We start from the raw sequence: 25,517 nt of genomic DNA, 5'->3' as shown, positions 1-25,517 counted from the left end.
GATGCCTTCCTAGTGTTCTATAAATCTTCGGTGAAAGCAACAAACACAGAAGTTACTTTGGGGCTGGGGACGGGGGCTTGGTGGCTGAAGTCCATGCTATGCAGCGTAAGGACCGGAGTTAGACTCTCAGAGCCCACAGGTGCACACCTGTAACCCCAAGGCTGGAGAGGAGGGGACAAGCGGATCCCTGGGACCCTGGGACTTGCTATCAGCCAGTGTAGACTACATGGATTGCAGGCCAGTGAGAATTCTAGGCTCAAAAAATAAAAAAAAAATTTTAAAAAGCAACCTTTGAGTAACAACACTGGAGGTTGTCACCTGCCTTTCTTACATTCAAACTTGGGAGGAAGCTAACCAGCAGGAACAGATAAGATTGTCAGGCCGAGAAACTACTGTGTGTGTCATGCGGTAACAGAGAGTGTGGACCATTATAAAATTGTCCAGACTGATGTAAAACATCTGTCACTGCAGAGACAATGGAGTGTCAATGAGAACGTCATGGTATGGCCTTGGACAGAGAGCATTATAAATCTGTTAAACATGTCCAGAAAAATGAACAATGAAGTCTGTGTGGACATTGGGTGAGAAGATGCTATGTCAATAGAGAGCCACTGCTTTTAGTAACTCACATGCCATTCTGTGTAACTCTGTGCATCTGTAGGGCAAGAAATGTATGGAAACTCTGACTTCCCATAAGTTTCAAACTCAGCATATAAGACAGTCATTATTTCCTGGTAAATTCTAAGCTTCTCTAAAAAGTAAAATATTTCTGAGGCAATGAATTGGCTTGGTAGATAGAGGTGCTTGCTATCAAAGCATCATGGCCTGAGTCTGATCCCCAGAACCTCTACGCTAGAAAGAAAAACGAACTCCCACTGGGTATCTTATGAGCTCCATACATGCCATGCCATGCATGCATCCACGCATATAACACATGCACAAAAATGTAATTTATTTTTAAAGTAATGTTTATACTTAAAGATTTTATGGTATATGCTACTCAACTAGACTTGAATGAATGAATGTACATTTAGAAAACAATGTAATTTCAAAGATTTGAAAGTTTCAAAGTTTGAAAGTAATTTCAAAGATTATCACTATCAAATGATCTAAACTGCTTGAGTAATACTTAATACTGATGAAATAGTGAAGTATTTTTATATACCAAAGTAAACTATTTCGCCAATTTCTTAAAACAAGGGGTGAAACCTCACGTGGTTGAGAGCACTGATGAATGCACAGAGAGCTTATGAAGTGCAGAAAAGGGCACGCATCCCTGCTGACTGGACACAGTAGTAAAGGAACCCCTAGTAACATAGCCAGGATCGGTGCATCCCTCAACCTTCATTTGGGAAGCACAAAGGGAACCTATATAATCTTCCCAGCCCTCCACGGGCTCCCTAGGAAAGAAGGAGCTGAAGGAGTGCTGATGCCTGAAGCAGTGGATGGCACATGTGCAAAACCTGAACGAGCCCAAGCCAGACCAAATCCCAGCATGGGATGAACAGGGAACTTGGGCACACAATCCTACCTAGCCATGAAGCTGATGGCAGAACTGCTAGCTGCTGAAAAAAGGAGAGACAGTTTTCTCTAGAAACTGCAGTCCCTGGTAAATGGACCACTCTCCCAAGAATGAAGACCACACATCCAAGATTGAGCAACACAAACCGAATGTGTCAAAACAAAACACGACAGAAAGCTGGGTAAAAGAAAGGACTTGGATCTGAAAAACTTTGGGGAGGGGAATGAATATGACCAAAGCACACTGTACAAAAACTCTCAAAGAACTCACAAGAATAAAGGAACAGACCTTTTGTGAGGAGATAAGCAGCCAACATGTATTAAAAGTTACTGACATCCCTAAGTATTTATTTAAAGTATATAACAATACACATGCAATATAGCCAGGCGTGGTGGCGCACGCCTTTAATCCCAGCACTCGGGAGGCAGAGGCAGGTGGATTTCAGAGGATTTCTGAGTTCGAGGCCAGCCTGATCTACAATGTGAGTTCCAGGACATCCAGGGCTACACAGAGAAACCCTGCCTTGAAATCCCAGCACTCGGGAGGCAGAGGCAGGTGGATTTCAGAGGATTTCTGAGTTCGAGGCCAGCCTGATCTACAATGTGAGTTCCAGGACATCCGGGGCTACACAGAGAAACCCTGCCTTGAAAAACAAAATAAAACAAAACAAACAAACAAAAAAAAAAACCCACATGCAATGAGATACATGAATAGCAGGTTCAAACAATGGGATTCTCAGAGCAATTCAATCTCAAATAGATATCTGTTTTCAGAACTAGAGGGAGCCTAGGCATGGTGAACACTTTTAACTCCAGCACTTAGGAAGCAGGGAAAGGCAGATCTGAGTGTGAAAGTTGTCTACATAGAGTTCCAAGCCAGCCAGAGCCACATAGTGAGACACTATGTCAAAACATACAAATCAGAACTGCAAAGATGTCTAAACTAAACTGTCAGTTAGTGATGAGACCATTTACGACAATGTGAAATACCGATGCACATATATATTCATATATATATAAATCCAGAGATTTATATAAAGATATAACAAGATATTAGCCATGATGTTCTCATAGGACGGCATTTAAAGTGGCCTCTAGTTCCTTCCTATTATCTTCTTATTCATTTGGATTGTATATGATGAGCCTAAATTAGAAGTGTTTACACTCACAGATCAACATAGACATACAGCAGCAATATAAGGTATTCATGGCCAACCTAGCTCAGCAAGAACAAGTTCATTCTATTTAAAGTCCATCAAGTGACTCGTCTAGGCCACTCATAGTTTACTCGTTTTTAATTATGTGTGTTAAAATTAGAATAAATCTTAGAACTAAAGTTTCCCAGTTATCTATGTGTGGTCACTTCATCTTTATACACCAGTTTCTTCAACATTTTAATGTCTATTACATGACTGACATAAAAATCAAATAAATAATTAGGAAAGATATTTTGTAAATTTTAGTAGTAGTAATATACCTATATGAGCAGCATACTAAAAAATTGGGGGAGATATTATACAGGATATCAAAAGAGAAAACTATCTGACTTTCGGAGTTGGAGGGCAAATTAGTAAAAGGCCAGCATTACCATCCATTAGCACATGCTCATCCAAAAGCCTTCAGAGAACACAGCACCACACCAGGGATATGAAATTCCGTTACACTAACGTTAGTTATTGCATTTGAAAATTTGACTTAAGGAATTTACTAGAACACTGTTGTCGGATTTCCCCTGTCCAATCCCATTAGGGCGGCAGGAGGCTTCCCCCAGGAGCACAGCAGTGTGACCTGGCCCACTGAGAGTTGGCCGGTTCAGTTTTTCAGTATTTCCCACAACAGAACACCACACAAATATAAATGCAATGCAGAACTGGGACTTCCATGGAGCCAATCAGCCAGACAATACCATAACCCAGGAATAAGAGAAAGCCTGCGCCTTAACTGTTGTCATAGGCCATCTATGGTTCTGGGTTACTGGAATACCCTAGGGCTGGCCACTCATCTGCATGCTCCTGGAGTGCACTGATGACAGCTATGAGCAGAAATAGGCATGTGTGGGGATGCTCCTGACTACCTTCAGAGTCAATGGCTGGACAGGAAATTCAAGCTTGGTCCGGATTTCCCTAACCATTCAACTTCACAGATGAGATAAGGATCACCTGGAGTAATGCAGTCTTGAGCTACCTCACTGGTAAGCACAACACGTGTGGTGACACTAAAGAAGAAAAGACAGGAGTGGGCATCAGGAGAAAGCGAATCATGGACTTCCATTCACAACTTGTATGGCTCTGCTACAGCAGGGGCCTGAAAGTCTGACGCCACAGTGCTAGGAATAGCTACCTACGCAACTTAAACACACGTTGTCGTTACTCCTGGGGAAATTCCACAGTTTACAAGGGGAAAGCTCACCTTTGTGGATTTTCTCACTTATGAACCGTATGTTTGAGCCCAAGCGCCTGGATGAGTTCCCAATCAGAAGGTTCTCATGTGCCTCTTTAATGGAGAGAACTGTGTGCCTGCTGCCTGACCACTTTTTCAAGATGCCCACAACAAGATGCCCAAGTGGAGCCGCAGCAAGGGCACACACCAAGCAAGAGATGCTTGCACTGCTTCTTGTGTTCCATCCTGCCCTTGGGACCCACACTCTGTCCTCGCTGCTCTATCTAATAAACGTTAATAAAACAGAAAGAAATACATGACGGCATGAGTCACCATAACTATATCAGAGCTGCAATAAAAGCAACGTGAAGCACAGCACAGATTGACCGTGGGAATGAAGCTGGCTGGGTGCCTCCTGCTGTCAGTCACAGCCAGAGGGAGAACTGGTCTTCTGTAGCTACTAGATGCAATGTTGCCAGCATACATATACTAAACATAAAATAGCCCTTCAGTGTAACACTTAGTCAGTGTTGAGTGTTTATTAAAATCGTGCCAAAAGTGAAAGGAAGAGAGTCATAGGGAAATAAATGTTCCATCACTCCTCCTCCTCCTCCCTTATCCAGCATTAAAAAAGTTGAAGGGATTTTTTTTTTTAAATCTGGAGACCCCAAAAGCTATGTAGTAAAACACAAAGACAAAAGGCTAGCTGTAATGCCATGGTTTTCCTGGCTGATTCAGAGCAGCTCTTCCCATCACCCTCTCGGTAATCTTCAAACAAGAAGTGGCAGTATTCAGCAAGCACAGTAACAGTAGGGAAGTGCACTCACCCAAAAGCAGAGTATACTAGTTTATTAGTTGTAATTACTTGGTTCTCAAGAATTCTGTCTTTATGAGAGAAGCAGTCCCATGTGGTGCCTTTTTAAAAATCTAATTTAGTAAGCACTAAATTTATTTCTATCTCACTAAATTGCACACTTCTTTGGTCGCTGGACATAGGGTTATCTACACATTCCTTTAACATCATGTGACATTTTAAAAGATGATCTGACAATAAGAGAGAAAATATTAGAGAACAGGGAAGGGGACTCCAGAGAGTGAAGGGCGGATGAGCAAAAAGCAAAACGGCAGTGTGGCCAGGAGCAAGCATCAGCTAAGCACTACAGCAAAACGGCAGTGTGGCCAGGAGCAAACATCAGCTAAGCACTACAGCAAAACGGCAGTGTGGCCAGGAGCAAGCATCAGCTAAGCACTACAGAAGCAGCACAGTGAAGCCAGTGTACTAGTATAATTGAAATGGTTATCGAAAGGGGGGCCTTTGTGTATGTTCAGCAGATGAACAAGCATCCAGTGGAACAATGTGCCACAGAGACTTTGAACAGAAGTTAAACAGAATGCTTTCAATGTCTGGAGACAGAGCTGGTCATTGAAGACCAGACACACTCCTATAGTGGCAGAACGACAGTTAAAACAGAAGTTAACTAAAGGTGGAAGAACAAGTGACCAGTGCAATGCATCCTCCCCGCACACTGGCAGAAGATGACATACATCCAGCTAGAACGTGGAAGAGGAGATGGAATCAACAGAGGAAGTGGACAAGGAGGAGAAACGGAAACCGAAAGCCAAGTGAGCAGGATTGAGCGGCCTACACACCAGCAGCAGTGCAGAGCCTCTGGGGACAGAGGCTGTGCTTCCTTGAATTACACTTAAGGAAATAACAACAGGTCTCCAAGAAAAAGAACATGCTGTTCTTTCACACTTGTAGACAAGAAGCAGTGTCCCAAAAAGATACACAGCATATTGTCCAGCCATCTTACCAGATGACTTCACGGTGACACCCAAGAACCACTGCACTATACCACCTAGGAACATGAGGCAAAGTGAGGTCTCAACAATAAAACTTTCAGGCTCTAGTTGGTATAAAACTGTGGCAGACACTTAAATGTCCTGATTCACATTTTCACCATGGCCAGCAGCTCTGTGACAAGTTGTCAGGTTTCACAACAGCTCTACAGACATCTAGGAAAACCAGAAAACTTGTCACCAATGGTATCAGACACGTTATTTTATTAAATAATGAAGGATTATCCCGAAGAAAGTTATTTTATTAAATAATGAAGGATTATCCCGAAGAAAGCAGCTACATGACTGAGAAACAGAATGTTTTGCCAATCATGATTAGCAAACTTAATATAATTACCTACTTTGTAGATTTTGATGTCAAGGCCAAAGCATCCTTATAATTCTTAATTTTTATTGTCATTGTTAAATCCTACAATTCTCCCCTGTACAAGATTTAAAATCAAAAGCCCTCACTGGTATACTGTGTCATTACCTCAATATATATTAAAAATGTATCTACGCATACAGTGCAGAAAGGGAATATTAAAAAGAATGTGCCTGCTTAAATTATAATGAAAATTCCTGTTTAAAACGTGTGTGTGTGTGTGTGTCCCAGGTGGTGGTGGCACACGCCTTTAATCCCAGCACTCGGGAGGCAGAGGCAGGCGGATTTCTGAATTCGAGGCCAGCCTGGTCTACAAAATGAGTTCTAGGACAGCTAGGGCTACACAGAGAAACCCTGTCTCAAAAAAAAAAAAAAAAAAAAAAAAAGTGTGCGTGTGTGTGTGTGCCCGCGCGCATGTACACGCACGCATGTACGATTTGCTATTTCTATTACTCATCACAGCTATCACAGCTTTATGACAAAAAGAAAAGGGGCTTTAATTGCTCTCAGTTTAAAGACTTTTTAAAAACTAAGGCTCACTGGGTGGTGGTAGTGCACTCCTTTAACCCCAGCACTTGGGAAGCAGAGGTAGGTGGTGCAGCCAAGGCTACACAAAGAACATCTGCCTCAAAAAAACCAATAAACAAATACAAACAAGCAAACTTACATACATACATGCATACATACATACACGCATATATACATACATACTTAGACTCAAAAAGCTTATTACGCCATAATTCTAGCCCAAATTCTTCCAAGTCAATTCTCACTGTAGAGTTCTGCCACTCTTTCACTCGATGAAAGCAATGGGAAAAGTAGGTTCTCACCACAAAGGCAGGAAGGAAATGTCTAGTGTATGTCAGTAACGGGGGAGACTGAGACCATAAGGAGCATGCAACCCTGGCCTGCCCAGCAGAGTGACCCCCTGTCACTGCAGGCCTATTTCCCAGGTGTACCACACAACTACTGGCATTTTCTATGGCAGCCATAAATAAAATTGAGAAACACTACAACTGAGACATAATGTACAAAATCTTAAGCAAATTAAGTTTGACAAATACAAGCTCCATGAAATTTATTATATTACCCATAAAAAAGATGTATATCAATAATTTAACAAAATCTTACTTCAAAGACTCCAATTAAATTTCATAACCAAGAAAGTTATAAACAACTTGCCTCAAGAAACTTGAAGCCACCAATCAGCAGGAAGTAGTCTAATGATGTTATTCCTTTCCAAACCCCTGACTTTATTCAGGAATCTCTTTCCATTCCTCTCTATCCTTTTTGCTCTCTTATATAGTAGTAGGGGATTGAAAAGGTAGAAGAAAAAAGTGGAGAAGGGTGAAGAAAGAAGAACTCAGAAAGTAGGCTGTTGCGTGCTCAACTGGCCAGGAAGAACGACGCTGCTACAGGATCCTTCTGCACACGTTTATTCAGTCCTGTTTCTTCTTTCTCTATATTTCCCTTGTTTATATCTCCCTTGTTTATATCTCTCCCTTGTTTATATCTCCCTTGTTTTTATATCTCCCTTGTTTTTATATCTCCCTTGTTTTTATATCTCCCTTGTTTATATATCTCCCCCGAACCCTGGGCCTCTCACTCCTTTTATACTCTCAGTTCCCATCCACGCACAGCAGGCCACGCCACCTCACCAGGCATGCAGCTTCAGCTAATCAGGGCAGCAGGGGCAAATCTCCACCAAATTGGATTCACCTGTATCCTGGTACACCTGCGCAGCACTCAAGATGTTTGTGTCTTATATGAGGAAGTCAGGTGCAAGTCATATGACTTAGCTGCAGTCTCTGGCGCCTTTGGGACTGCCGCCACACCCGCTCCCCACAATTCCCCCTTTTTTCTTTTTTTTTTTTTTTTTTTTTTTATTTATTTATTATATGTAAGTACACTGTAGCTGTCTTCAGACACTCCAGAAGAGGGCATCAGATCTCATTACGGGTGGTTGTGAGCCACCATGTGGTTGCTGGGATTTGAACTTCGGACCTTCGGAAGAGCAGTCGGGTGCTCTTACCCACTGAGCCATCTCACCAGCCCCCGTGAGTTTCGGCACCACTTGTTGCGTGCTCAACTGGCCAGGAAGAACGACGCTGCTACAGGATCCTTCTGCACACGTTTATTCAGTCCTGTTTCTTCTTTCTCTATATTTCCCTTGTTTATATCTCCCTTGTTTATATCTCTCCCTTGTTTTTATATCTCCCTTGTTTTTATATCTCCCTTGTTTTTATATCTCCCTTGTTTTTATATCTCCCTTGTTTTTATATCTCCCTTGTTTATATATCTCCCCCGAACCCTGGGCCTCTCACTCCTTTTATACTCTCAGTTCCCATCCACGCACAGCAGGCCATGCCCCCTCGCCAGTCACGAGGCTTCAGCTAATCAGGGCAGCAGGGGCAAATCTCCACCAAATTGGATTCACCTGTATCCTGGTACACCTGCGCAGCACTCAAGATGTTTGTGTCTTATATGAGGAAGTCAGGTGCAAGTCATATGACTTAGCTGCAGTCTCTGGCGCCTTTGGGACTGCCGCCACACCCGCTCCCCACAGTAGGCAAAGACAGCTATATTCCATTGTGTAAATGTACCATATTTTCTTTATCCAATCTTTATTCAAGCAATGTTGTTTCCAGTTTCTGGCTATTATGAATAAAAATGCTATAAACACAAAAAGAAAAAAAAAAGAAAGAAAGTTATAAACAAATCCAGATGTCGACGTGATGTCATTAGTAGATAGGCTTGCATTTACTACCTTTCTAATTATAAACTGCAGTCCAGACTGACATTCCTAATCCAAAACTCTGAACACACCCTCAAACTCTGACACCACAAGCATCAGCACGGCATCGCAGGTGGCAACGTCCACATCTGACCTCCTCGAGCGCTAACCCAGCGCTTGGGTACCAAGACAGAAGGATTACCAGAGGTGATTTAAATAGTGAGTTCCATGCCAATTCAGGACTGAGACATTGTCTCAAAACACCAAAAGGTATAAACAAGCTCTGTGTGTTTGTGTGTGTGTGTGTGTGCACAGACATATATATGTATATATACCTTCAATAATTTATATATGGGGCTGGTGAGATGGCTCAGTGGGTAAGAGCACCCGACTGCTCTTCTGAAGGTCCGGAGTAAAAATCCCAGCAACCACGTGGTAGCTCACAACCATCTGTAACAAGAACTGACTCTTCTGGAGTGTCTGAAGACAGCTACATATAATAAATAAATAAATCTAAAAAAATTATATATGTATATATATAATGTATTATAAATTAACTTCAGCTATAAATAAATTAAATCTTATTTTAAATTTTGGTTCCTTTCCCAGATATGGCACATGAATGTATGAATATGCATATTATATGTATGTATGTGTGTATATATGTATTATATGTATATATTTAAAATCTAAAATGATACTCAATTATTTTATATATAGGTAAAATTTACACATACACACACACATACATATACCCAAAAATATTCCAAATTTTGAAAAACTCTGAAATGCAAAACAGTCCTTCCCAAAATTTCATAACCTCTTGTTAGGATTGATTTTTATAGAACTTAGCTGATTACCTCAGATCCCTCAATTGATACTCTCCTTTACTTGTGTAATGTCTTCACTCTCAACAGACTCATAACAACTTGTGAGCTTCTCAACATTGACTCTTAGAAGTTTGACAACTTACAAACATAAGGTACTCCCATCTTACTAGGATTTGCATCTGTGAACATTTGGGGCGGGGGATGAACAAGAAAGGTATGTCCGGGTGGAGGTACAGCAGTGGCAAGGCATGTCCCTAGCATCGCAAGGCCAAGGATCATATCCCCAGTGCTAGAATATGAGGGAGGGGGCAAGAGAGGAGAGGAGGGCACAGAAGGGAAGGAGAAGGGAGGAAGGGCAGAGCCACAGCTAATGTCTTCCTTGTCTCACCTGAAACACACACAAGTTTAACTGGTGCTATCACTATGGTGATGCAGACTTCTCTGCCAAATTTCTCTTGTAGTACAAAACTAATTTCTGAGCTCAGAATAGCTCAGAGTCTTCAGTCTGCCCCTAATGCTTCCACAACACTAAATAGGAGAGGTGGAAGAAGCCAGTCGCTGACTTCCATGAAGCTGCCCCTTCTTCCAGGTTGACAGTTCTTATTCAAGCGATTAGAATCTTAACACAGATAACCACCACAGAGCTTAGGAACCAAATAAACACTTCTGCTTCTAGAACGTTCAGCAGCACAATTTACAAAACTCTTCTCCACAACTATGTTCTTGGGTCTCATAAAAACTGAATATGGCATGCAAAGGTCTTACAAATATAAAAATGAAAGCAATTCAAGTCAAAGGACTTGGCCAATAACATGCTCCTAGTCAGTAGTGCATTCATTATCAAAGGCACGGCAACAGCAAAGGGTTAGGACAGGCACACCTGCCTCACCGGCCATACCCAGCAAAATGATACACTGTACGCAGAATACTATGGATCTAACTATGTCTTTAACTGTGAGTCTGAAATCAGACAAATATTTACATATTTGAATCCTGTGTCAAAACAAGTAATGCATGTCAACATTACTATTATTAGGATAAGCATTCGATGTCACTACAAATACTATAATTGCCATTAAACATTAGCATGTTATAATTTTTCCTATCAATTTCCAGCCTACATTTCTTTATTAACACATCTAGATTTTTTCACAGTAAACATACAATCTTGATAAAAATGCTGCCCCTTACTGTCAAGATTGCACTGCAGGTATTCATCATGAAGCCACGTGTGTCAGCAAAACAATAAGCACCAAAACTTAGTGTTTACGTCCTCTGTGGTAATAAAATGTGTGTGTGTGTGTGTGTGTGTGTGTGTGTGTGTGTGTGTGTAAGGTAGATAGATAGATAGATAGACAGATAGATAGATAGTAAATGTGATAACAGTTTATTAATCCAAATAAATTAAGTTCATTAGTTGCTTTACAACTATTACAGAAATACTATTTGACTTATAGGAAAAAATTAAGTTATTCAAGATCTTTAAAAGCAATCCCAAAATATTTACAATTTCCTGCTCCATAACTGGGACCTGAAATACTTAGACTCTAACAGGAACTATTTCTAATTCCCTTCTAAAGCATTTTTATGCATACTATCTCAGGAACAACACAATACACAGACCCTAAAGATATGTCTTGTTCCTAAGCATTAAACACACCTATATGGATGGACAGATTGCTCAATGGTTGAACACTATTGCCTAGGACTAGAGTTCAAGTCCAACACCACCCTGAGGTGCCCCCTCAGGCACCTGCATTCCTGTGCACACATCCATACACAGGCACACACATACACATAATTAGAAATAATAAATCTTTGCAAGCACAAACACACCTGAATAGGTGGAGTCTAAATCTAGCTAATGTTAAGGCCTAGAAGGCACATAAATAAATAGTAGTTGGCTATATTTCACAGCTGCTCGGGAAACAAAGTATTAAGCCTGCTTGATGGTAATTAATTATAAATGTGATGACCAAACACACCCTTATAGGACTGCATTTCTTCTACCAACCCCAGAAATATCTACTTCTGAAATGACTAATTTCTGGAAACTTACACATGACAGATAACCACTGAATATACTATCCTGATAGCTATATGCTTTTTTTTTTTACAGGTTCGAGTGGCAAATAAGAAGGAACTGAAAGAGGAAGGGCCTTGTCTGATCTTTATCATTTCTGCCTACCAAGTCACAGTCTGTGGTTTATCACAGTCCTACTTTAAAATGTCTTAAATGGAGCACCCATTTGATGTGATGATCAAGATCTGCAACCCTTCAGTCTTTTACATTGACATTTTCTAAAAGATTTCAAAATCCCCACTAGACTTGAGGAGTACAAATCTTATTCTAATTTCACTTTTGCCAAGTAATTCTGAACACCATTCATTCATATACAACTTCCCAAGGTCTCAAGTGAGGCCAGCACTTGACTTCAACAGCTGAAAATCTAGTGGACAACACTCAGGATGTCAGTGGCCTAAATTACTCTTCACCTTGTTGGTGTTGTTTTGAAATTCTGTTAACTTCATTTTCCAAACTACGTGTTTATAAAGAAAGCAAGTTTGATGAGCAACCTCTAGTAAATCCTCAATGCCAGCTGAGGAGAGCAATGCCTGTCCAGCCCAGAGGCTGGGGATGTGGCTCAGTGTAGAGCTCAACCCCGGCACTGCTACAAAAAAATACACTCAAATACTAAGACTCCTGAGACAGCTCGACAGGTGCTTTCCCAGTGCTAAACTCACTGTACACACTGAGGAGCCTGGAAGAGCCAGTAATGCCCAGCCAAGACAGGTTGCACTACACTAGCCGGAGGAGTTCTTGGATTTTCTCTTTAGCTCAGTGGTTCTCAGCCTTCTTAATACCGTGACCCTTTAATAGAGTTTCTCATGCTGCAGTGAACTCCAGCCATAAGATTGCTTTGTTGCTACTTCCTAACTGTAATCTTGCTGCTGTTGTGAATCATAATGTAAATATCGGATATGCAGGATGTCTGATATGGGACCCCTGTGAAAGGGTCACTCAATCCTCCAAAGGAGTTGCGCTCCACAGGCTGAGGACCACTGCATTACATGTGTTCATACCAAAACAGTCTATCTCCTCTGAATCATTCCCAAGAGTTTAAATAGGAAAACGATAATCACCTACCACCCAAGTGATGCTGGGGAATGTCTACTAACCACACCCTCCGTCACCGCACAGATTCCCTGTCCTCAAACACACACAAAAACAGGGTGTGGAGCGGGGTGGGTAACTTCGTGTTACTGCTACATACCACGGCCTGTACTGCATTATTATAATTTGAAAGTGACACACCCCATTCAACAATGCCATCTTTTTACCTGTGCCTGACTCTAACTGGCACATGGAAAAGCTCCCTGGAAGGAATGAGAAGACTAAACATTCACATGGTGCTTAGGCACATCTTCCCTCGACCTTGTTTATAGGAATACCATACTATAACTCTGGGACAGTGAGATGGCTCAGAGAGTAAATGTGCTTGCAGATTGTCCTCTGACCTTCTCCACACCCAGGCCATGGTACAAGCGTGCATGTCCACATGCACTCTAAATGATAAAGAAATGCAATCTTAAAATTAAATAATAATTAATAATAAAACAATTGTAGCCAAACTTAAAATTATTAGGGATTTCCAAAAATGCCTGGCTTTATAAACATCACTGTGAAATATCTCACTCATGTTGAAGAACTGATTTACGAGAAGCCTAATGGTTAAGAGCTTGGGCTCCATAGCACAGAAACAGGTTCAAATCCCAGGCCTACCTCCTGAAGCTGTGCATGTTGGGGAAATGATTTAACCTTTCTCAGCCTCCATTTATCTTCCTGAAAAGAACAGTCTCTATCTCCTATAATAATAGTAAAGATAATTGAATATATAGATACCTGGTATATTTCCAAATATGAATGAATGCCAAATATTGTTTTTAATCACTATTTCTATAAAACATCTAGCTTGAAGTCTACTCAGGCAAATAAGAACATAATTGAGGGCCTTTAACTATGATGCTACAACTTTATTTTATTAACTGGGAAAGTTATACATATAAGAAAATTTAATGAATTTACTGCACATATATTCTAAATATACTTATATACTTATTAAAGCCACTAATTCAAAAATTACCGAACATTAATGAAGCTGGGAGAAAGCCAGTAAGAGCCAACTAGACTGTTCCTTTATGGCTAGCCACACCTGCTTTCCGTTTTATCTCCTGTCATGCTTTGGCTGTGATGCAGATTAACCGAGGGATCGCACATGCCAGCCAGGTTCTCACCACTGAGCTACATCTCCAGCCCTAGACTGTATCTTTTTAATTAGTCTGAGTTTACAAGGCTTTTTTTAATTTACAATGTTCCCTTGAGGGCTGTCTATCAGTTGTTCACACCTCACTGTAAACTTACTCATAAAAGTCCTTCAAGTGACACCCACCCACTTGATGTGTCATTTGAAGAGTTGGGGGGGAGCAGCTGGGTAATTTTCTAACAAAGTGCTTGGGATTGACGCAGCCCTGGGTAGCAGGTAACTGCCCCAGCCCCACAGGAAGAGAGAGGCTCACAACTGTTAAAACAACAGAGCAACTTCCCCTCTAGGAAACTGCAAGTTCCCCGATTCATTCTACTGTCCTGAGCATTAATGTCATCCAGGGCCTCACCCATGCTAGTCAAGAACTTACTGCTGAGCTATGGCCTCCTAAATAAAGACCTCTCAAAACTCAATCCAGGGCCAATGACTGGCCCATTACACTAATACACATTCTTCTATAGATACAATTAATTGTTATCTGAAATAAATCAACTTATCATGAATTTTTATACAAATAATGTCCCACTTTGCCTGAAACATCAGTTCAATCTTTTGTTTGTTTGTTTGTTTTAGTTTTTTTCGAGACAGGGTTTCTCTGTATAGCTGTCCTGGAACTCACTCTGTAGACCAGGCTGGCCTCGAACTCAGAAATCCGCCTGCCTCTGCCTCCCAAGTGCTGGGACTAACAGCAAGCGCCACCACTGCCCGGCAACATCAATTCAATCTTAAAACACAAGAATCTTAAGTGTTTAAGTGTAAAAATGTATACCACAGTAGACAAATATTGCCTCAGACTCACAAATCAAACACACATATTTGCAGGAAAAGACAGGAAACAGCATGAAAACACAAGAGAAATCTCCTGGGTACAGACTATTGTCACAAGTATTGCACAGGACAGTGAACACAAGTGGGGGTCCTGAGGCCCCACATCACAGTGAGGACCATCAAAATTCAAAGTCAAGGAGTCAACCTCAGACTACAGGGGCAGCAAAAGACATGAAACAACTAAAGCAGCTATTAAGACCACATCATGGAGTACGAAATTCAGTTGCACCCTCCCCAAGTCACAAGGAGCACATCTAACCCAGTGGTACTTAACCTACACTACACGGGCAGCAGCTCTGGGCAGAAACCCTACCACCTCACCCCACACAAACATGAAAGAACTCTGCACTACTGGCTACTGGGGAAATGGCATATTCCACGAATATGGTTCTAAAGAACCACAGTCAATTTTGTTCCCAGTTAGTATCTACGGGGAAATGAAGTAGTTTCGTTTTCTTGAGCAACATAGTAGTATATAAATATTTCCAGTACAGATTGCCCTAATATGCCCTAGTACATCTGGATAGAGAAGGACTTGCACAGCACGCACATGTTAATGCACAGAGACCAAGTATGCTAAGACAGGGATTCTAAGTCCATTTGACTTGCAGAATTTCTGATGCTGGTCAGGAACGTCAAATCTCCTAAAGCGCTTCTACTCCTGGGCTGACTGGATTCTTGTGATGTGAGAAGAGGAAGGGAAGCAGGAATACTTGATATGAGAAACCTACGCACTGAGTACATCAAAATATCTCCATGGTGTGTGTGTGTGCGTGTGTGTGTGTGTGTGTGTGTGTGTGTGTGTGTGTGTCTTTGGAGATGTGGTCTCACTATATAGTAGAATGTGAGAATGCAGGAGATACTGCAATGCCCACTCTATATACAAATATGTTTCTGTTAGGTTTCAAACCTGGAACAAAGTGGAGAGTGACACCAGATTGTCTCTGCATCCCTCAGTCCCTAAAAGTTACAGGGTCCTCCTTGCAGGGTCCTCCTGACTGATATATCCTACCATACCGTGAACTTTCCAGTAGGTAGAAAGGACTGTCCTTCCCTATATAATACAACCATTTTGGTTGCCTGCTGGCTGTTGGGCTAGCTCCCCTCTCTCCTCATGTGGCTCAGCTCAGTCTGGTCAGACATGCCCTGGACTCTTCCACTCTAACTGCACTCTATGTTCTCGCACATACCTACAATAAACTTACTCCTCCACCACACCTAGGAATAGCCATAGTTCCTTTCCTTTTTTAATTCTTTTTTTCATTTGGTGCCGAAACCCAAGAGCAGCCATTTTTGTTTCCTTTGCATTTCTTTCTTTCTTTCTTCATTCACTAGTGCTCCTGTACTGCCATACCCAGTTTGTGTTTAAAATTGCTCTACAAGCACAGTTGTTGTTTAAAATAACTTCTGCAAGTAGGTCTCTGAATTAACTGTCTCAGCATGTGGTCCGATGGCCAGCACTAGCCTACATCCAATTGATACACTTTTTCATCCTGTATTCACTCAGGATGGCAGAGTCTGTGGTGAGCTTTCTCTTAGGAAAATAAATAATGTGGCTCATGGAAAATTTACTAGAAGGTAAACAGACACTTAATCAAGCTACCTCTATAGCTACGCATGACTCTATTAAACTCTTTATGAACACAGTGAGTCCCAAAATGCTAATATGCAGCAAACTATATCATCACACTATCGAGAAAAAATAGTGAAATGCAGGCTAATAAATGCTTTTTTCTACATGGTACAGGGGAAACTAAAAATTATTCAACTTAAGATTCTGATTTAAGAAAATGAATGCTGTCAAACTATTAACATGAGTTGGAGATTTAAGAAGTAGATAATTCAATACCAAGTTGGATGATCTCATCAAAGTAAAATAAGATAAAAAAAAAAAAACCCTGTAGCAAAGGGACTTGATCCTCAGAGAAATAATCCAAATAATACAGAAATAAAGGAAACAAAGTTTACTAAGGATATGTTTGAAACTGCTAATAACTAGAAGTGTTAGATCAAAAGCATTTAATTTGAAGACATAAGTCATAAATGAAGAGGGGGAATCCAATCTTCTCAGTCTATAAAGAGAATTGTACCAGGAAAAGTGTGGTAATTGCTTTAAGAGGAATTATAATTAATTTATTAATTTCAGAAAACACATAGGATTCGAGTTTTAAATGACCTGTAGCACATATCATTAATACTTTGTGCCCTCACGATATAAAAACAGGCCAGAGCACTGGGACAGTGATTAAACTCAGAGCATGGGGACAGTACTATAGACAAATTTCTTCATTTCCCTAGGCTTTTAATTTCTTCAAGAGAGTAACACTTCCTATACCATAAGATTTCTGTAAGACTTAAGAACCTCGTCTACCTGGTGTGGTGGCACACACCTTTAATCCCAGCACTCGGGAGGCAGAGGCAGGCGGATTTCTGAGTTCAAGGCCAGCCTGGTCTACAAAGTGAGTTCCAGGACAGTAAGGGCTATACAGAGAAACCCTGTCTCGAAAAAACAAACAAAAACAAACAAACAAACAAAAGAACCTCGTACATTTTTTTTCTACAGACTTGTGCTTGGCTTCAAGTAAACACTCCATAAATATTAGCTGCTGCCGCTGCTGCTACTTCTTACAGTTAGCAACGGGGATGGAAGGGCACAACACAGAGAGAGCAGAATCCTGAAGCCAAAAAGGAAAGCCTTAGAGAAGGCATCTCTGACTAAGGAAGCGTTAGTTTTCATTTCTGTGAAATGTCCGTCTCTTTGGAGAAAGTGCTGTCAGCAGAGGAGCATAAGTTTTGTTATTAGAACTCCAGCAGGCTGTCTCTGCTCTCTCTCCTTCCCTGGCTGCCTCTGTGGGAAAGTGGGCGAGCAGAAGGGTGGCAAAGGCTTGGAGAGCCACCAAGAACAGCATTAAGATATAAACCGTGCCACTGTGCTCTGGAATACAAGCTACTGGAAGATTATCTTACCAGGAAAGTCTCCATTTAAAAAAAAGAGGACAAAGCCAACATGAAGACATTACCAGAAACAACTCTATTAACCAGAGGCTGAACAGAGACCCATAATCAGTTCTCTCAGAGCAAGCTTCAAAACTGTAGAGAATCAAAACAAAACTAACTTATTTTGCAGTATTCTAAAATGTGTTGTGTCCAGAAATAAGAATAAAATGCCTTGAAACAAGTGCAGACTGCAACAGACTAGATGAAGAGACAGCATGTCAAGCTATAGTTCACCAACTAACCAATCAAATCCAAATGAACCAAAACAGTTAGTTAGTGACTTCTCTCTGGGAACTAGAGAAATGAGTCCCCAACTAAGTAAGAGCATTTGTTGCTCTTGCAGGACTCAAGGTCAGTTCCAGTAGCATCCAGGCCAGGTGGCTCACAAGCACCTGGAACTCCAGCTCCAGGGGACTCCCAACCGTCTTCTGACTTCTATAGGCACCAATTTGTGCACACATACATTCACATAAAGAGAAATAAAATTTATTTTTTAATTTTATATTTGACCATATATATGATGAAAAAATGAATGAGAATATCAAATATTTTGACATGAAGAGTAAAAATGTTGACCCAGGGCACATTTTCTATTTGATGAAATAAGCCAACAAAAGAACAAAGTGGTGCTCTCAACGACCCTTTACAAAGAATACTTCGGCTAGTCTCCTAGTATCTACTCCTTGCAAATTACTTAGCAGGCCAATCACAATGACCCTGACCACAGCCCTCCATCCCTACAGGGTCAATGATGTCCTCCTAAGTAATGGTCATAGCCATGACAACTCTGGCCACTGAGGTTCAACAAGACAGTTTCTGACGGATTTTAGCAAAGAAAATTTCTGGCTCTAAAGAAAGAGTCATAAAAGCCAAGGCCCCAGCCGGGCGGTGGTGGCGCACACCTTTAAACCCAGCACTTGGGAGGCAGAGGCAGGCGGATTTCTGAGTTCAAGGCCAGCCTGGTCTACAAAGTGAGTTCCAGGACAGCCAGGGCTACACAGAAAAACCCTGTCTCAAAAAAAAAAAAAAAAAAAAGCCACGGCCCCCTCCTTCTCCCCTTCCAAGGTCTGCTGATAGCCATCTAGACACCACAAGGTATCTAACCCTTCAGATGATAGGACTGTAATTTCATAATAAGAGCTAATGATTCACCCAATGGCATCCCTCTTATGCAGACTGTCAAACGCCTAATTTACATGGCTTAGTCTCCAAGTGGATCATAATGATGAAACAAACTTCCAAACAAGCCAAAATACAACCCAGTGTCTTGATAAAACAGACAAGTATTGACAGTTAAAAAAGAAATATGCTAATACTTTTCAAAGAATTTCCACATATTTCCCTTTATATGTTTACCAATAAAAAAGGTAATTAATAAGAGATTATAGACACATCAATCTCTCAATCTAGCATAAAGTTATACGTCTATAGAGCCCACTTAGTTATGAATACCATGACTTTTTAGGACATAAAAGATTATAGCTTCATAGAACCTAAAATATTCATTATATTTATAAGATTTAAAGCATCAGTGAAGGAGGAAAAGGTAATGTTTTTGATGTGGTTGAAAATAGCTTTAAAGGAAGTCTTTAAGCCAGGTGTAGTGGCACACCCCAATCCTAACACTCAGGAAACTAAAGTACAAAGATCCCAAGTTTGAGGCCAGCCTGACCTACAGTAGTCAAGATAGTGAGAAACAGTATCAGAAAAAAAGAAGAAAAGAAGTTCTAAGTCTTTAGAAGCTGCTGTACAATGGATGAGGAGCTGAAGCTCCAGCTCGGTGGTTCCAAGTTTCATAGAATGTGCATGTGGTATTAAGTTCAGTCTCTAACAATGTCCCAGTTGGGGGATGGGGAGGGGTTGATTGGAGGTAGTCCTGACAATTCTCTGAGCTACAAAGATGGATCAGTGGGTAAAGAGCTTGCCTCCCGTATGTAAAGACCTAAGTTCAGATTCCCATAACTCAAGTTCAGTGAGGTAGTAGGCATCCGTAATCCCAGCTCCAGGAGGAAACAGGAGGTGGAGACAGACAACCTCCCCAAGCCCACCCCAGAAGCCAAGGGCAGCTAGCCTGGTGGTATACACAGGAGCTGGGAACAACAGAGACCCCATCACAAACAAGGTAGAAGGTAAGGGCCAACACTTGAAATTCTCTTCTGACCTCTACACAGACACTATGGCAAGCATGTGCTAGCACTCACTCACACACAGGAACATAGACACTACTGTGTTCACAAATCACAGGCACAAAGAATGGACTGACCAGCTTGAGGAGGGGCTGAAATTGTTTACCTTGTCCATTTATGATATGTCCCACTTTGCCAGACCATATAAACTGCTAAAATACAAATGAAGACGTCCCTGGAAAGCACTGACTTTACAGCAGCCACAAGGCGAGATGGCAATAAAAGAAGTTAGTAACAGCTGTACACTGGAATAACCAGTCATAAAAAGCAGAAGGAGCGAAGGGAGGAAGCAAGGACAAAACCACAGAGCCATTACACGAAGGTCTCGGACTCTCTAACACATGCGCAAACCAGCTGTTATAGGAAGCAGTTTCATACTTTTATAAGACTGCTTTTATAAGACCTGAAGAACACACACAATGATAAAGTGCCGATGCTTCCCAAAAGAACCTTTCCTGTTGTATAACATATCTGATGAGCATTGCTCCACACACCTGAGGTTAATATCATGGTAGTTCTTTTAAGGCTAACTCATACCATCAATACACTATAAATTTAAGTAGGGTTTGAAAAACTAATACACAAGTGTGTGTGTTCGCTGGAACATTCCCAAACTGCACAGAGGATATGGCTGTGCCTGGGGAGAACACATGGGAACAAATGACCTAGAGAGCAATGAAGATGATTTCTCTAATTGAGGAGAACCTTAGGAGTTCTTGTTAGCCTGCAAACCTGAGCAGAGCTGTAGTTCCAGCAGACCAGAAATGAAGCACACGAGCATTCTGGAGCCAAGAATGCGTGTGATTTCCTACCTAAAATTAGGCATGCCTATTTCACCACAGCTGGGTTGGGCTGGGCTCCTCTATTTTAAGGTGTGCGGAGCCAAATTACTTAAGAGTATATAATTGCTGACTTCGGACTAAGAATGTCAGAAACTTTCCTCCCAGGCTTCAGGATGGCTAACTGGTTTCCAGAAAACCCCACACTTACTGGCCTTGCCATTTGGGGCTAAGTATCCTGCTAATGAGCCCTGTACTACACACAGCCATGAAGACATACCATGCACAAGATAAGCAAAAACGAGATGCCCCTTTGTCTGTGACTGATACGCCACTCCCAAACATACAGATGTTATAGCAAAAGTGATGGAAGATGGACAGAAGTCACAATACTTTAAAAAGTAAATATTTGTTTTTCCATAAGAGTGTATAGGTCTGACCATGAAAACCTTCCAAGTTATGCCACCCATGTTTACCTCCCCAAGTGCTGTGCAACTAGAATAAACCCTACCCAAGAGGCTACTCAGCCTACACACTTCACTCCAGAAACATCAGGAGGGACTGCTGAAGGTGCCTTTGGTACTAGCAGGAGAATTTGTGTTATTTTCTGTTTAATGGTGCTGACTTTTCAAATACAGATGAAAGAAAATGGCAAAAGCATCCCTTCCCACCAAGAACAAGGGCAGTTTTGTCAACGGGGAACAAAACTGAGCTGCAGGTTGAAATCCAAGCTGCACAGATAGCATCCGTGATTTCTACAACCCCAAAGCAAAGGCCTAGCTCTCTTTTACCACTAGCAATTTGAGATAGTGGAATAGACACCTGGAGCTATCAGGTTCCTGACACTATCATGCTCCGGCAGAACACAGTAGGAACACTTGTCTGGACACACTCGATTACGTTGGGAGTAAAGAAACACACATACCTTCATTTTCAGAGGCATGACACTTCACTTTCAATACCAAGTCAAAAGTTCTTTCTGGATTTTCCCTAAAATAAAGAGAATCTTGTTATATTTACTTTGCACAGAAAAATAGCCATTATCTATAAAGCTTCTATACAAGGATATTCCTATACATGTGGGCTTTTGTGGTGCTAAGAATTAAGCCCAAAGCCTTTCCATGTTGAAAACTCCATCCCTATAATTTACTGACTTTTTTTTTCTTGTTATTTGGGACAGGGCTTCTCTGTGTTGCCTTTGTTGTCCTAGAACTCACTCTGTAGACCAAGCTAGCCTCAAACTCAGAGATCTGCCTGCCTCTGCCTGCCTGCCTCTGCCTCCCGAGGACACCACCACTCTAAATCTAGTCTTATTCCTGTCTCAGCATACTCTATGATATTCCCGACTTGGTAGCAAAAATAGACATGAAAATGTTTTATCAGTTTGATAAGAGTTATAGCTCAGACTTTGGAGTTCTGGATCAGGGGGCAAAGTGTGTCAGCTGTCAGAATGCTTTCTCACCTATAATGCACCCTGCCCATCTCAGAGTACCAGCAAATCAATGTGGGAAAGAACACTGTAGAGTAGTATTTTCACCCTCCTGAATCAAAAATGGAAAGCCAGTACACCCTTAAGCATCCTCTCACACTGTCACAGATCTAACATAGGCTGGCCAGTTTTCTCCAGAGGATAAAAACCTGATTCCAGACTCACAGACACGCTCTCCATAGATAGGATATTGTACACAGGCTTTCCTGAAATCTTTATTGTACTTGAACATGCTCAAAGTAGAGAGCTGTTCACACACTCCAAGGTAACAAAACCTAACAAAAATTATTTTCTTAATATCAACTATTTTTAAGGAATTTGGACATTGGCCTCCTCATTAAATCCCCCCCCCCACACACACACACACACACACACACAGAACAGAAAGTTTGTTTCAGTTCCTTCACAAGTACTAGTTTGGGTTTGTTTTTTTTTTTTTTTTTTCTTCCTAATTTCTTATACTACATGCTTAGCCCATTTATTTGGTACATTTCAAAAGGCAGACTGAAATATAGTGAGATACTCAAAGCAAACAAAAATTTGGTATTGTAGAGTTTCTTTCCATCAGAAGGTATAAGATTAAGTCTGGGGATGTAGCTCACCAGTGCACAGTATCTGCCCTAGAGTGCTTGAAGCCTTGGGTTTGACCATAATGGGAGGGAGAGGCAGGGGACTGTTAAAGGAAAAGACATCACAATGCACAAAAGTGATGGTGTATATTTCAATTACCCTGTTAAGACTAGTGCCTTTGTACATTGGCTTGTTTAATACATAATTTCTTTAAGATATTAATGCTATCTCTCACTTCTAAACAAACATTGATTTTAAATATATATATATATATATATATATATATATATATATATATATATATATATATATAACATGACATTCTTTAGAACTGGAGGGAAAGACAACCCATACAAATTAATTTATAAATATCCACTTCTCCACTTCCTCATCCCACCCGCTATTAACTTGTTTCATGAGCATAAACCGGGCTCCAGCTATCTTTTTTTTTAATTCCCTCATAGTACAATAAATTGTCCAAAGAGTAAGTTGTGTGTTTTTTTTTAATCACCCTGTCCTCTATGGTGTCAAATATTAAAGGAAATATTCTAAAATGTGTAACATTTCTATCTTCATAAGATATTTAGAATTTGTCTTAGGTAAATAAATCCTGACTCGGTAATACTTCTCTGCAATCTACAGGGCCTTTCACTGTGGCTCTAACACACAGTGAGGTAGAACGGAAGAGGAGGGGGCGGTCAAAGAAGACGAGATTTCTTCCCAAAGTAAAGTTTCCAGAGAAAAAGCTGCAAATACCCATCTCTAAGACACCTCCAAGCAGAGCCGCCACCGTTATTCAAATTGCTTTTTACCTACTCCCTACAAGTAAAATGGCCAATGGTGAAGAGCCACCTTAGTGCATATACCACTCTGCAAGCAGCACACACACTCAGCGGCTGCACAAACAAACACCGCTTTCATTTTAAACGAAGGGAAAGCATCAGAAAGCAACCCTGGCCACCCTGAAAAATCACCCTAAAGGGAACCACGGCGATCCTAACGCCGGGGGAGCGGTTCCCTAACCACCGCTCGCAGAGCCGCCCGCCCGTCCGCCCGCCCGCCCGCCCGCCGCGGCGCACGGCCGACCCGGCCCGGGGAAGACCGGTCGCCGGCCGGGCAGGCTTTGCGGCCTAGCGCCGACCTCCGCGCAGCGGGCCGTACCGGGCAGGCCGCACCCGGGGCCGCGGAGGCCTGGCCCCGCCGCCGCTCACCTGGTCCTGCGGTCCATGGTCACATGTCGCTGCGGGGCTGCCGTCGCCCCGCGCCCGCACGCCCGCACGCCGTCCGGGACGCGCTGCTCCGAGCGGCGGCTGGCCCACGGCGCCCTCCGCGGCCTCGCGGGGACAGCACCGCGGCGACGCCGCCCCCGCCCCTGCCCCTGCCCCCGCCTCTCGGTTCCCGCGACCCGGCCGGCGGCGGCTTCGCCACCTTCCGCGAACCAGGAAGTCGGCGGGAGGGGGAGGGGGCGCACGGGGACGCGCCCGGCGGCTGCACCTGGCCGCGCGGGCTCCGGGCAGGACCTGCCCTCCTGCTGTCCTGGGCACCGGCTCCTGCGATCCCCGGCCTGGGAAAGCACTTCTGCCCCGGGGTTCCCACATCACGACTCCCATTCATTGCAAATTGGGAGCTCGAGTGGATGCTCTGACTTCCGCCTCACTCCTGCCCGTGGCCCCGGTAGTGCTCTCTCGGAAACCCAGAGCCGCCCCCTCCTGATTCAGGAATGTTCAGACTTCATGCACCTGCTAACCAGCTCTGCCAAACTGCTCAAGGACAGGCTCCAGTTGCCGGCACATATGGGAAACACATTCCTGCCGCAGACACCGGACGCACAGCCAGGGACTTAACTTTTGAACACACAGTAGCAGGCCCCCTAGAGTGTCGTTCTAGGGGAGCTGAGAGGGCACCACGAAGGATGGAGGAGGTGGAACCTGATGTGTTTCTGTAAGCAGTGACAAACACTGGCTTGGTGTTTTCAACACCTGAGCTATAGGTAGGTACCTTAATCCAGAGCAAGAGACTGGATCTGAGATAAGGAAGCAGTAGGCAGTGGCAAAGTTGGAATCTAACCAAGCTCAGCTGCTGCTGATTCTTACTGTGGCTTCTTACTGCCTCGTCTGCTGCTGTCTCAGATGCAGGATCTACTAAGAAGACATTTAGAAAGATTTATGGTAGACGTTGAAAACATTGTCCAGGGCTGGAGAGTCACACAGACTCCTTAGGGACTGGAGAAGGCTTTCTCCCAGCTAGCATTCCCCCTTGACAAGGCTAGAGTGACTGTCATGCAGTAAGGGTTACTTCAGACTGTATCCATCCACACAGAAAGTACGAGAATGAGGAAACCAACATGGTATGAATGTGGTATGAGTCACGACACATAAAAGTCAGACACGGAGCCTTGGAAAATAAAGACTAGATTTGATCTTATACTTTCCTGCTAAAAAAAAAAAAAAAAAAAAAAAAAAACGGTGTTGCTCCATCAAGATAGAAAGATATAGTCCACAGCCACAAACCTCTTACTTTAAAAAAAAAAAAAAAAAAATGAGCTCCCAATGTGGTTGAAAAACAAAACAAAATGTCAGAGCATACTGTTTTTGTCACAGCTTGTCTTGGCGTGGGATATTAACTTCAGTTTCTCGCTTCCTACATTTGTAAAAT

General features: G+C 42.2%; 1 protein-coding gene, 1 long non-coding RNA gene and 1 pseudogene across 8 annotated transcripts in view; 1 reads left to right on the top strand and 2 right to left on the bottom strand.

Annotated features, from left to right (window-relative positions):
- The window catches only part of Dennd1b (DENN/MADD domain containing 1B), a 212,335-nt gene extending 188,085 nt beyond the window's left edge, over positions 1-24,250 (bottom strand). For 3 of the 7 annotated variants that reach the window (XM_006529718.3, XM_006529717.3, XM_030255029.1), the window contains exons 1-2: positions 24,074-24,161; positions 21,729-21,793 (exon numbers count right to left, since the gene is read on the bottom strand). In XM_006529718.3, coding sequence (XP_006529781.1) covers positions 21,729-21,746 — 18 coding nt within the window. In that variant the 5' untranslated portion in view covers positions 21,747-21,793; positions 24,074-24,161. Of the gene's footprint in view, positions 1-20,130; positions 20,239-21,728; positions 21,794-24,073 lie in introns of those variants that run through there. The other 4 variants (NM_001166501.1, XM_006529716.4, XM_006529719.3 and 1 more) reach the window with 4 other exon arrangements.
- Gm18553 (predicted gene, 18553) lies at positions 3,479-4,087 on the top strand (annotated as a pseudogene).
- On the bottom strand, positions 8,713-10,302 carry 4930596I21Rik (RIKEN cDNA 4930596I21 gene). Its single transcript, NR_108103.1, has 3 exons — positions 10,077-10,302; positions 9,719-9,867; positions 8,713-8,797 (listed from the first exon to the last, which is right to left on the bottom strand). It is a non-coding gene; the product is annotated as an RIKEN cDNA 4930596I21 gene (long non-coding RNA).
- Positions 24,251-25,517: the final 1,267 nt, after the last annotated feature.

Source organism: Mus musculus, chromosome 1 (assembly GCF_000001635.26).
Source record: "Mus musculus strain C57BL/6J chromosome 1, GRCm38.p6 C57BL/6J".
NCBI classification, from domain to species: Eukaryota; Metazoa; Chordata; class Mammalia; order Rodentia; family Muridae; genus Mus; species Mus musculus.
Note: the sequence above shows the minus strand (reverse complement) of the source record. Positions and strands in the feature narration are given on the sequence as shown.